Source organism: Bombina bombina, chromosome 5, assembly GCF_027579735.1.
Source record: "Bombina bombina isolate aBomBom1 chromosome 5, aBomBom1.pri, whole genome shotgun sequence".
NCBI lineage: Eukaryota > Metazoa > Chordata > Amphibia > Anura > Bombinatoridae > Bombina > Bombina bombina.
In genome coordinates, this window is record NC_069503.1 from 875,453,553 (window position 1) to 875,467,089 (window position 13,537).

General features: G+C 39.9%; 1 protein-coding gene across 1 annotated transcript in view; it reads left to right on the forward strand.

Annotated features, from left to right (window-relative positions):
* The window catches only part of SPIDR (scaffold protein involved in DNA repair), a 1,635,101-nt gene that overhangs the window by 1,619,769 nt on the left and 1,795 nt on the right, over positions 1-13,537 (forward strand). The window contains exon 18 of the mRNA XM_053715026.1: positions 12,840-12,954. Within this exon, the coding sequence (XP_053571001.1) occupies positions 12,840-12,954 (115 nt within the window). The remainder of the gene's footprint in view (positions 1-12,839; positions 12,955-13,537) is intronic.

The following is a 13,537-nucleotide window of genomic DNA, read 5'->3' on the forward strand; positions in this document are numbered from 1 at the left end:
TACACCGGTCATCTATCTATACGCTCTCTTGCAAAATTGTGAGGTGGAGACACGGGAGCACAATACTACCTGGCAAAATCGACTCCTGTCTACTATCTAGCATTTGTTCGGTCTAGCAAGGGGACAGGCAAATCCTGCGACCCCTTGGCTGTCAATACCACGACCCTGTGATATCAGTGAGATCCATATCTAGAGAGCCGGTGGATACTTTGGGAGACAACCATTGAAGATGGACCTGCGGAGGTCGGAAAGGGCAGAAGCCGGACCACGGCTTCAGATGTCAGGTGTTTTGGTGTCAGTGCCAGCCAATTCGATCCCTTGGGCGGTGATGTAGGGAAGGTGCGTTAGGAAACCACTGTACACGGAGAACGGACAGGTGAGCGACAGGCAAGCTCATGGAGGAAAAGGGGCCCTACGGAGACTGCAAGTACTGATAATATTAGTGCTTAGGGCTGGGATAAATGAGCAATGTACCAGGGACTCTGAAAGAACTGCAGCAGGCTGCAAGATGCTGCTGCCCGATTTTCGTTGGTTCATGCTGGCTTCTTGTGCATACAGACTCTGTATTTGTTGAAATTAAGGGGAATAACATTCTTTGGCTTCCTATTTCCCCCATGTGCCCTAAACATCATTCCAAGACTTGTTGCGGTTGCCTTAAAATACTGGATTTACAGTGGCATTTGAACCAGCTGACGACATTTGATTATACAGGCCAGTAAGTCTTTGGTGACTGCTTAATTAACATTGGAACGCCTAAAGTACCTAAAGGAGTTTTTTTGCATTGTTTATGTGTTTATGCCTATATTTTCCAATTGTGTACTTGGAATTTACTGAACATATATTTTATATCTACCTCCGTTGGGACACGGGGTAAGGGAAATAGCAAAAAGAGCTACTACCCTACGTACTCTATCTCAAACTTAATCACTAAATAGTTAATGCTCACATTTGGGCCCTATTTTACGGCCTAGTTTGTACATGTGTATATTTGTTTCACCCTTGTGTAGACACAAGGTTACATATATTAGTATAAGATCACTAATTTAATCAGGTTGCCTACTTTGACACACTCAACATATTCTAGATATTCCATAGATTCACAGCTGATTTAAACTTGGACTCTGTTATCCAAGAGTGTGTATTCTTTGGAATCCCCTTTTTAGAGGTTCTCTGTTTAATAATATCAAGTCACTTTAAGAATTCGGGGAACAGTGGTTCTCCTTCTTTATTTGTATACCCTGTGTATAAGGGTTCTCTCTCTAGTTTTTTATTTTTTATTGATCATTGTTTTTTGTCACATTCACATAATATTGCACTTTGTGTGGAGTTTTATCACGCATAGCTTTTAATTGCCCTAGTATGGTAGGGCCCAACTAAGGGCTGTTCTCTGATTATGCCACCTAAGCAAAGGGACAAGAAGGACAGTAAAAATTCTGACTCCTGTCTTGATATAGCCCATAATTGTAGTACCTCTAATCTTGCTAGCTATGATATGTCAGAATTAGTTGCAGAAATTTCAAAAATTATTTCACCCCAACTTGAGTCAGTCAAACAGGAGATAAAAACAGAAATTAACAGGCTCATGAATGAAGTTAGGCAATTCTCTTCCAGGTTAGCGGAAGTAGAGACTAGAGTCTCGGAGTTGGAAGACAGGGTCAATGTACAAGAACCTAATATTGTAGCGCAAAGCACTATGGCACTATGTTAGCCACATTGCTGGCCAGAATTGAGGACCTGGAGGATTGCTCCATGCGTAACAATCTTAAAATAATTGGACTTCCTGAAACGCCTGAATTTCAGGATATAATGCAGTTTATTTCTGTCTCCCTCCCCCAGCTATTACATATACAAACATCAACACAAGCATTTCAGATTGAAAGAGCTCATAGAATAGGTTCACCTAGAGGGAATGCTGAGACCAGCAATAAACCTAGACCCCTTATTTTCAAATTTGTAAACTTTCAAGATAATGTACTTTTTTAAGACATTATAAGAAAATGAACCGTTCATGATTGGGCCACACAAGATCTTGATATTTCAAGATTTCTCTGCGGAAACTCTGGCAAAAAGAAGGGAGATGTCTCCGTTTTTTGTTAAGCTAAGGGACGCTGACTTCAATGTCAGACTGATTTACCCGGCGGAATTGGTAGTGACAAGAGAGGGGAATGTCCAAACTTTGAATAATACCACAGAAGTGTCCGTTTTTGCAAATCGGCAGGGTTAGGCTAGATAAGCAAGCTATCGTTATTGTATTACCACGTTAACTAGCTAAGCAATGGAGTTTATATTTTTGTGGTTGTTTTTTAACTTTTTCCCTCTTTCTCTCCTCACTTTTTTTTTTTTTTTTTTCGTTTTTTGTCCCTTACCCCTTATTAGTTCTATAAAAGCCTACTGTAATGGGGACAAATGAAATTAATCCTTTGTCATGGAATATAGGGGGCATCACCTCACCAATGAAGAGGAAGGCAATAATCAAGCAGTTAGGTAGGTAGAAACCTGATATAGCGTTTCTACAGGAAACACACTTGAATTTAGCAGAAATAGCCAAGCTTAAAACTAAATGGGTCTGGGAGGCTATTGCCGCCCCAGTTGACACATGAAACAGAGGGGTGGCTATTCTTTTAAACAAACAGTTACTCTATAAAATTAAGGCCAGTGATGTTAATATTAATAGAAGATATCAAATTCTCGAGATTATAATTATTAATATGCATCTAGTCCTATGTAATATATACGATCCTAACATTGTGGATAGGGTTTTTTGGGAGTATCTGACGCTTAAACTCCATAAATATGTTGGCGAAAATGTAATAGTTGCAGGCGATATGAACTTAGTTGCAACTCCCAATTTAGACAGATTAAATAAAAAATCAATAATAAAGAAAGATAGGAAGGTGCGCATTATACAAAAATTCTCCGCCCAATTAGGACTTATTGATATATGGCATACTCAAAATCCGGATCTTAGATCCTATACATGCATAATCAAAGGGTACCAATCATTGTCAAGGATAGACATGTTCTTGATTTCAGATTCTCTTATCAGTTTAGACCCCAAGGCAGATATTAAATACATAGTGATCTCTGATCAAGCCATTATTTCATTGGAGTTAAGCGTACGCTCATCCCAAATGGACAGTATTAACAAAATCACCTTTCCCTGATATTTGGGTAACGACACTAATTTTCAAAATTGGTTAAGGGATAGATGGAGAGACTATTATAATTTTAACTCTGCATATCTAAAACAGAAATATTTTGGGAGTCAGCTAAAGCGGTGTTGCGGGGTGAAATTAAAGCTTATCTTTGCTCCCTTAAAAAAAGAGCTAAGCAAAGAGAAATACAATTCTTCAACCAGGTCAAAAATACATACAATGCATATATAGCCAACCCAACTAACATGTTCTGGGGGAATTATGTAAACACTAACGGCTAGATTTAGAGTTTGGCGTTAGCCGTCAAAAGCAGCATTAAGGGGTCCTAACGCTGCTTTTTATCGCCAGCTGGTATTTAGAGTCAGCCAGGAAAGAGTCTAACGCTCACTTCCATACCGCGACTCCAGGCTACCGCAGATCCCCTTACGTCAATTGCGTATCCTATCTTTTCTATGGGATGCTGGTATTTGGAGTCTTGGACCAAGTGAGCGGTAGACCCTCTACCGACAAGACTCCTACCGACAAAAAAGCGCGTGAATATAAAGCTCTTAACTACTGTGCTATAAAGTAGACTAACACCCATAAACTACCTATGTACCCCTAAACCGAGACCCCCCACATCGCCGCCACTATAATAAAAAAATGTAACCCCTAATCTGCCGGCCGGACACCGCCGCTATTTACATTATACCTATGAACCGCCGACCCCTACATTATATTTATTAACCCCTAATCTGCCCCCCCAACGTCGCCGCTACCTAACTACACTTATTAACCCCTAATCTGCCGACCGGACCTCGCCGCCACTATAATAAATGTATTGACCCCTAAACCGCCGCACTCCCGCCTCGCAAACACTGGAATAAATAATATTAACCCCTAATCTGCCCTCCCTAACATCGCCGCCACCTACCTACAATTATTAACCCCTAATCTCCTGCCCGCAATGTCGCCGCTGCTATAATAAAATTATTAACCCCTAAACCTAACTCTAACCCTAATACCCCCTAACTTAAATATCATTTTAATTAAACAAAATAATATTCCTAAAATTAAATAAATTATTCCTATTTAAAACTAAATACTTACCTAGAAAATAAACCCTAATATAGCTACAATATAACTAATAGTTACATTGTAGCTATTTTAGGATTTATATTTATTTTACAGGCAACTTTGTATTTATTTTAACTAGGTACAATAGCTATTAAATAGTTAATAACTATTTAATAGCTACCTAGTTAAAATAACTAAAAAATTACCTGTAAAATAAATCCTAACCTAAGTTACAAATACACCTAACACTACACTATCATTAAACTAATTAAATAAATTACCTACAATTAGCTAAACTAAAATACATTAAAATAAACTAATCTATAATACAAAAAAAAAACAACACTAAATTACAAAAAATAAAAAAAATTACAAGAAGTTTAAGCTAATTACACCTAATCTAAGCCCCCTAATAAAATAAAAAAATCCCCCCAAAATTAAAAAAATGCCCTACCCTATTCTAAACTACAAAAGTAATCAGCTCTTTTACCAGCCCTTAAAAGGGCTTTTTGCGGGGCATTTCCCCAAAGTAATCAGCTCTTTTACCTGAAAATAAAAATACCACCTCCTCAACATTACAACCCACATACCCCTACTCTAACCCACCCAAACCCCCCTTAAAAAAACCTATCGCTAACCCCCTGAAGATCATCCTACCTTGAGTCGTCTTCACCCAGCCGAGCCGAATTCTTTATCCAAGGTGCGCAGAGGAGGTCCTTCATCCGGTAGAAGTCTTCATCCAAGCGGGGCAAGAAGAGGTCCTCCATCCGGTAGAAGTGTTCATCCAGGCGGCGTCTTCAATCTTCATCCATCCGGAGCGGAGCCATCTTCAAAGGAGCCGACGTGGAGCCATCCTCTTCAACCGACGACTTCCCGACGAATGAAGGTTCCTTTATGGGACGTCATCCAAGATGGCGTCCCTTCAATTCCGATTGGCTGATAGGATTCTATCAGCCAATCGGAATTAAGGTAGAAAAAATCTGATTGGCTGATGCAATCAGCCAATCAGATTGAAGTTCAATCCGATTGGCTGATTTCAAGACATTGAAAAAATGTTCCATATTTTTTTTTTAAGATTTGTATAAAGCTGACAAGGTAAATCCGGTAAAGAAAGAATTATTTTGGGAAAACGTTAAGATACCTAAACTTTCGCGAGAAATAATGACAGACTTAAATAGACCCATCTCTCTCCAGGTGATCTCTGATGGCATCAAGACCACAAAGACAAACAAAGCAGCAGGCCCAGATTTACTTCCCTTAGAATTCTACAGAAATCTGCATGACCAGATTTCCCCGGTATTGCATAAATTATTTAACCTGTACTTTTCTGATAATACTACATGCTCACCGTATTTTGCTGCCTCAAATATCACTCTGATCCCCAAAATAACAAAGACCCAGAACTACCCACCTCATACAGGCCAATCTCTCTCCTGAATTTTGATTACAAATTGTTATTCTCTATTATAGCAAAAAGACTGAAAGGCTATCTAGGTAATATAATTCACAAGGACCAAACAGGTTTCATGGCAGGCAGGAATCCTGTGAAAAATATGCGCAAAGTAATGCTGACTCTAGACTTTCTCTGGAATAAATGTAAATATTCGGAGGCCAGAAACCTAATTGATTTTGCACTATTAACAGTCGATACGGAGAAAGCTTTTGAGCACATTAGTTGGGACCATCTTTTTTTTTTTTACATTAGAACAGTTTGGGTTTTCAGGCCATATAAATAAGTTTATACATTTGATATATAGTACTCCAATATCTGCCCTTGTCATCAATAACTCACTCTCTAAGCTATTTCCTTTGTACAGGGGCACTAGGCAAGGCTGTCCATTGTCCCCACTTTTTTTCAATATTTCACTGGAACCCCTAGCAATCCTGCTACGCAAAAATATTGATGGAATACAAATAGGAGACCAGAAATTTGTATTATCGTTATTTGCAGATGACTTGCTATTATTTCTAAGTAATCTTAAGGTTAATCTTCCAAGGGCTTTAGTCGATATTAATCTATTTGGTAGTATTTCAGGGTATAGGATTAACTTGACGAAATCTGAACTTTTATGGCTATATAAATCCAGAGATAGTAACTGATTACTCCTTTATAGAGACTCAATTTATTAACTATATGGGTATCAGATTAAGTGCAAATCCTCAGGAATGGTATCACTTAAATTTTCCTAAGTGTTTTAATGAGTGTATAAATAAACTGGAGGATTGACTCAACCTACCGATATCTCTCTCTGCACGTGCTATGTTGTTTAAAACATTAATATTCCCAAAATTGCTATATCTAATTCAAAATATCCTGGTATTTTTAGTTAAAGCAGATATCAAAAAGGTTTAACAAAGTTTGCTTCAGGTTTATCTGGAAAGGAGCTAAACCCTGGATAGCCCTTGAGCGCCTTATGAAGCATAGAGTAGCGGCAGGTCTAGCTTTATTAAATATTATAATCTAGCTGCGCTGGTCAAATTTGCGATAGATTGGATCACCGAGAAGGAGCAGGTCACTCTCTTGAAATACAAATCTGATTTAATAGCTACATTTCATCTGAACACTATACTACATTGCCCGCCAAGCTCTCTGCCATCGAACATTTGTAATTTAATAACTATTAAAAACATAACATTAGCATGGCATAAAACTTGCCTAGAGTTCAAATGTACTCCATTCGCTTCAGAATATCTTCCGATTATAGGAAATCCCAATTTCACGCTCGGCCTATCAAACATAGTGTTCCGGCACTGGCAGAAGAAGGGTTTAATTTGGGTTAAACAAATAGCAAGAGCAGGCTTGACGCCTGAGTCCTTCCAAGTTCTCTGTAGCAAATACGGATTAGCTAAGAGAGACTTCTTCGCCTATATATACAGCTTAGGCATTTTTTTTAGAGTTAAAACAGGAATACAGTCCAGAATGGTCGTTGGGTGACCTATCTAGCAGAATTAATTTATCACAATGGGATATATTCTATCACTCCATTATATTATATTCTGAACTGTCCCTCTTTTGATGATTCTTTGGAATATGTAAAAAAAAACAAATGGACAAGGTATTTTCCAAATATTAGTACACAGAATATTTTAGACAGTCTTAGATTAATAGATAAGGCTTGGATTCTGACGCCTTGGCGGGAGTCAAACCTAAAATTGATTTATATGGCCTATTTAATGCCAAACAATCTAACTAGATGGTACAAATGAAATATTTATTGTTCAAGATGTAGGGCCAGCTTTGCAGCTATTTTCCATTGTTTTTGGGATTGTTGCAAAATCACCCAATTTTGGGGGGAAATTAATCATTGGATAAACTTAGTACTATTATTAGACTTCTCCATTTTAGATCAGGATGTCTTTTTTTAAGCTAAGTTCCAGGGTAAATATAAGAATTTTCAGTTAATTAATAAAGTAATATTCCTGGCACGCAACCTCAGAACCTGGAAAAGCCAGTCGGCTCCGAAATTTTCAGCTCTTAAACAAGCTGTTATTTACACAATGCTCGGCGGATCAATATAGATTACAGAATCTGACTGACGCACAACTGGCTGTATATTTAAAAAAAATGGACTGGATTTGTCCGTACTCTTTCTGAGATGGTGCAAATTCAATTAATAAAACCACTAATAAACTCTTGTCTATGTCAAAGGGAATATTTATGCCGGGCACTTTCCTAATATTTGGCTAGGCCCACAAGGATACATAGTCCCCATCAGGGCACCCATGCTGACTCCAGTATTCTACTAACTGATCACTTCCCCCTTTTGGCCCTTTTTTTTTTTTTTTTTTAAACTTCTCTTTTTCTTTTTCCTCTCTTCTCTCTTTCATTACTTCTTTTGTTTCTTTATATATGACTACCTGATTTTACTGTTTCATCCCTATTGTGGACTGTAGCGTTGGAGACCAATCGATATATAAATATTGTATAGGGAATTGTTTAATTTAAATAGAAAATAGCAACAGGCGGGTTACAAGAAATTTAATACAGTTGGTTTTGCGTACACATTCTTACTTTTTTTGACTGGAAAGCACATATGTTTACTTTGTTTTTCCGACGTCCTGTGAGACGTCAACTTCATGATTGATATACTGTACCCACTGTTGGCGCTAAATAAATATTTAAAAAAATATATATTATTATTATTATCATTTATTTGTATAGCGCTGCCAAATTCCAATGATACAATGATAGGGGTATACAATGACAAGGATTTGTGATAAAATACAAAACATAACAAAACTAAACAAATTTGGTACAGGAGGAAGGCCCTGCTCCGGAGAGCTCACAGACTGCAGGTTTAGGGTGCAGAGACATAAGGTTGGGGTAGCTTGTCACATTGGTTGTAGTTGCAGCAGTGAGTCAGGCAGTTCATGTGTAGTTCCGCCCCCTCAGTTATGTTCCATATGCCTTGATAATGTGATAATATTAAACATGTTTGATACCACTGAGCGGTCCACTTCTGAGGAGTTGTCGTCCAGTGAGGTGCGTACCCTACATTCTTATCTCTCTACACATGCAGTTTCCCGTAGCATTGCTGATCCTCCATCTGGAGGGGGCCATTTTTTCACCAGATGTTACTACGCAGTTCAGACTGAGGTGTCTGCGGCCTTTAATGCTTTACCTCGCCCTGCTAAGCGCAAGCGAAAGGTTACATATTGCACTCCTTCCCAGAGTACATCAGATAATTCATTGGATTTAACTAATAGGTTTATCCGAGGATGAAGTTCTTTCTGAGATTTTAGAGTATGAACATTCTGGGTCGGAGTCTGCTGCCTCTAAATCTCCGGCTGCAGAGGAACCAGACTTTAGTTTTAGGAATTTGCGCTTTCTTCTAAAGGAATTTTTTGGCGAATTCAGAGGTTCCAGAGGCCAAATTGCCTGATGAACCTTTGATTCCTAAATTGGATAGAATTTGAGGAGAGGGTGGTGGTACCTTATCCTTCCCTGCTCCAGTTAGATGGCGAACACTATTGAGAATGAATGGGACAGGATTGGATTCCTTTTTCCCCTCTTCTCCCTTTAACAACATTTTCCCGGTCCTGGACTCTCAATGGAGTTGTGAGGTTCCGTCCCTAAAAGGGATAGCACTATCTTCACCCTTGCTAAACATACTACTATCCCGCTTGAGGATAGCTCTTTGCTTAAAGAGCCCATGGATAAAAGATGGAAACTCTGTTAAGAAAGATGTTTCAACATACAGGATGTTTGTTTCAACCAGCGGCGGCTGTTGCCGCGGTTGCTGGAGCAGCTACCTACGGGTGTAACTCCTTACGGGATTTGATCGAGGGGGAGGGTGCCCTCGACGTTAGGAAAGAATTAAGGCCTTGAGGGTTGCTAATTCTTTTATCTGTAATGCTAATAAGCAGATTATTCACCTGAATGCTATGGCTTCAGCTTTTTCTGTTCAGGCCCATCGGGCTCTGACTGAAGTCATGGTCTGCGGATTTTACTTCTAAGTCTAGACTTCCTTCCCTCCCCTTTAAGGGAATGATTTTGTTTGGTCCAGGCCTTGACTCAGTTATCTCCACGGTCTCATGGGGCAAGGGTGCCCTCCTACCGCAAGAGAATATGAACTAGTCCAAGGGACAATTTTCATTCTGATAAAGCCCATGTCGGCAGTCCTCCGCTAAGTCAGAGCAAAACAAGAGCTCTTTGAATAAATCCAAGCAGAGCAAGAAGCCCGCCAAGTCTAAGTCGGCATGAATGAGCGGTCCCCGGTCCTCTCTGGATAGTGTAGGGGCAGTCTGTCGCTCTTTCAGTCACTTGGTTCAGGGATGTGCAGGATCCATGGTCCTGGAGGTCGTAGCTCAGGGTTATAAAGTTTCTAGTCTCAGCCACCCAAGGGCAGATTCCTCCTCTCTCTCCTGTCTTCCTGACCAGAGAGGAGGGAAGCCTTTCTGGGGTGCGTATGGGATCTGTCTTCCTAGGAGTTATTGTCCCGGTACCTATCTCAGAGAGTGGTTTGGGATACTATTCAAACCTTGGTCCTAAAGAAGGAGGGAACTTTCCATCCGATTCTGGACCTAAAGTGCTTAAACAAGTTTTTATATGTCCCTTCGTTCAAGATGGAGACAATAAAGTCCATCCTTCCCCTAATTCGAGAAAGGCAGTTCATGACCACAATAGATCTGAAGGATGCTCCCTTCATATACCAATCCTCAAGGACCACTTCCAGTTTTGCATTTTGGATCTTCGGGCAATATACAATGCTCTGAAGGCTTGGCCTCTGCTGGGTTTGTCCCAGTTTATCAGATTTCAATAAGACAATATATCCTCGGTGTCTTACATCAACCATCAGGGGGGAACGAGAAGCTCCCTTGCTATGAGGGAAGTATCTCGGATTCTGGAGTGGGCAGAGACCCACATTTGTTTGCTGTCAGCGATCCACATTCTGGGTGTGGACAACTGGGAAGCGGATTTCCTCAGCAGACAATCCTTTCATCCATGGGAATGGTTTTTCCATCCCGAGTGATTGCGGAGATTTGCAAGAGGTTCAGTCTAATTTATCTTTTCCGGCCATTACCACTACTTCCTAGTGTAGTGGCTCGAATCAAGCAGGCGCCAGTGATACTGATTGCTCCGTCTTGGCCACAAAGGATATGGTTTGCGGACTAGTGGGGATGTCATTATCTCCTCCATGGAAGTTACCTTGTCGCAGGGATCTGCTAACCAAGGTCTCTTTGTTTATCTATGTCTAGATTCTCTGAGGCTGACTGCGTGGAGATTGAACGCTTAGTCCTAGCCAAGAGAGGGTTTTCTGAGAGTGTTATTTTTACTCTCATTCAAGCTTGTAGCTGGTTGCTCGTTGTATCAATCATAAGGTGTGGAGGACCTACTTATTCTGTTCTCCAGGATGAACTGGAGAAGAGCTTTTCTGCAAGTCCCCTGAGGGGACAGACTTCGGCCATGTCTGTGTTACTGCACAAGAGGTTCACTGAGCTTCCTGATATGCAGTCATTTGTTAAGGCTCTGCTAGGATCAGACCTGTGTTTAGATCTATTGCTCCTCCTTGGAGTTTGAATATTGTTCTTTAAGTTTTGCACGGGCTCCGTTGGAGCCTATGCATGAAGTAGACATTAAATTATTGTCTTGGAAGGTTCCTTTTCTACGGACTATCTGTGATTGCTGCCTTGCAATGCTTCCATCCTTATTTGGCTTTCCATGCTGATAAGGCTGTTCTAAGAACCAAGTTAGGTTTTCTTCCTAAGGTTGTGTCAATTTGAAACATCAATCAAGAGATTGCGGTTCCATTCTTATGTCCTACTCCTTCTTAATTGAAGGAACATTTTCAGCGTAATTCTGGATGTGGTTTGTGCCTTGAAGTCCTATCTTGAGGCCGCGAAAAAATTTAGACAAACTTCTTTCTCTGTTTGTTCTCTTTTCCGGGAAGTGTGGGGGTCAGAAGACCTCTTCGACTTCCTTATCTTTTTGGCTGAGGAGTGTCCTCCGTTTAGCATTTAGACAGTGGGACATAAGCCTCCTCTGAGGATTACGGCTCATTCTACGGGAGCAGTGCTTTCCTCTTGGGCCTTCAAGACTGAGGCGTCTATGGATCAGATTTGTAAGGCGGCTACCTAGTCCTCCTTACATACTTTTTCCAGACTTTACAAGTTTGATGTTTTTTGCTTCTGCTGAAGCAGCCTTCCGAAAGAGAGGTTTTTGCAGGCTGTGGTGCCCTCAGATTAGGGTCCGCCTCTCTTTTTTCCCTCCAGTTTTGCATTCAGTGTCCTTTATAGCTTGGGTATTGTTTTCCCAAAAGTAATGAATGCAGCTGTGGCTTCTCCCTGTTTAAGAAGAAAAACTTAAATGATGCTTATCAGATAATTTTCTTTTCTTCTGATGGGGAGAGGCCACAGCACGTTTATATTCTATGGGGCGGCCTTATATTTTATTTGATCTTCTAGCACCTTTTTCACCCTGATATTTCTTTTACTGTTTCTTGTTCCCTCAGGAAAATGACTGGGGGATGAGGGAAGTGGGGGAGGTATTTAAGTCTTTGGCTGGGGTGTCTTTGCCTCCTCCCGGTGGCCAGGTTCTGTATTTCCCAAAAGTAATGAATGCAGCTGTGGCCTCTCCCCGTCAGAAGAAAAGAAAATTATCTGGTAAGCATAATTTAAGTTTTAAGCAGGTGTGATATTTAAGCACCCAACTCTACTTACTATTTCTAATGCATACCCTGTTTAAAGGTTCTCACATCTAGAACTGAAAAATCTAAATGTACTTTTTATAATTTAGATTGAGCATCTAATATTAAAAGATCCACTTTATCTTTATTTCCTTGAGAGCATACCTAGGTAGCCTCGAACATGCACGACTCGAACACTGTTACAATTAGTGCTTCCAAGTAGTACTTAAGTCTGGAGCCAACCTAGGTGTGCTCTCATGGAAAGGATCTGTGTTTTAACAAGGAATACCCAAAAGTAAATTTGATAATTAAAGTAAATTTAAAAAATAAATTTTTAGTTTTAATAATTAGGTAAGTTGATTTGTTTTGTTTTTTTACTTTTGGGTACCTCTAAATAAGCAGCACTCTACCCTTAAGTGCCTGTCATACAAAAAGTGTGGGTATGTTTGTGAGGGGGATTTTGCATTCTGACATTTCCATTATTTTTCCTTTTCTTGTCCAGAGGGACATTTTTTTGCAGACAGTGTACTCAGGCTTTAAACTCTCCAGTCATGAAGATGAAGCTGGAAGTATTCCTGCAATGTTCAACAAGACCGCAATGCAAATTAAAAGTCAAGGTGCGTCTCATGTTCACTGGCTAATGCCCTGCCCCCTCGTTACCTTGTGATTAGTGTCAGACAGTGAAATGGCTAATTATGCCTGGTTATGTAGCTTAGCTTACTGTACCTGTTGCTGGATATCACTGTGCAGCTCTATTGATTTGTGTATGTATCTTCCTGATTTCACAGTGTGACATAGAGAGTAGAAAGTGAATTGTCTGTTTCCTTGGTTTTTGCTTTTCTATGTTAAGTGATACCTTGCTTATTGTCTCGCTGTTATGCAGAAATACGTAACTAACTGCAGTGTGAGAGGCGGCACCACCTTCATCCCCTTAATCATAGTAGAAGTAGAATTAATTACAACAATACAAGTTATAATTTATTTGTGAAGCACCATCAAATTCCATAATGCAGGATAAATGACTAGGGGTTATATTAACAATGATTAATAAGTATGAAAAACAGATACATTAAACAGTTTACACAAACACAAGAGGGGAGGGTCCTGCTAAAATAAAAAACTTAAAACATCTACAAATCGAGGGCAGTAGAGTAAGTTGGGAGAAAATCTGCTATCTATTGAACGCTGATTATTACAAAT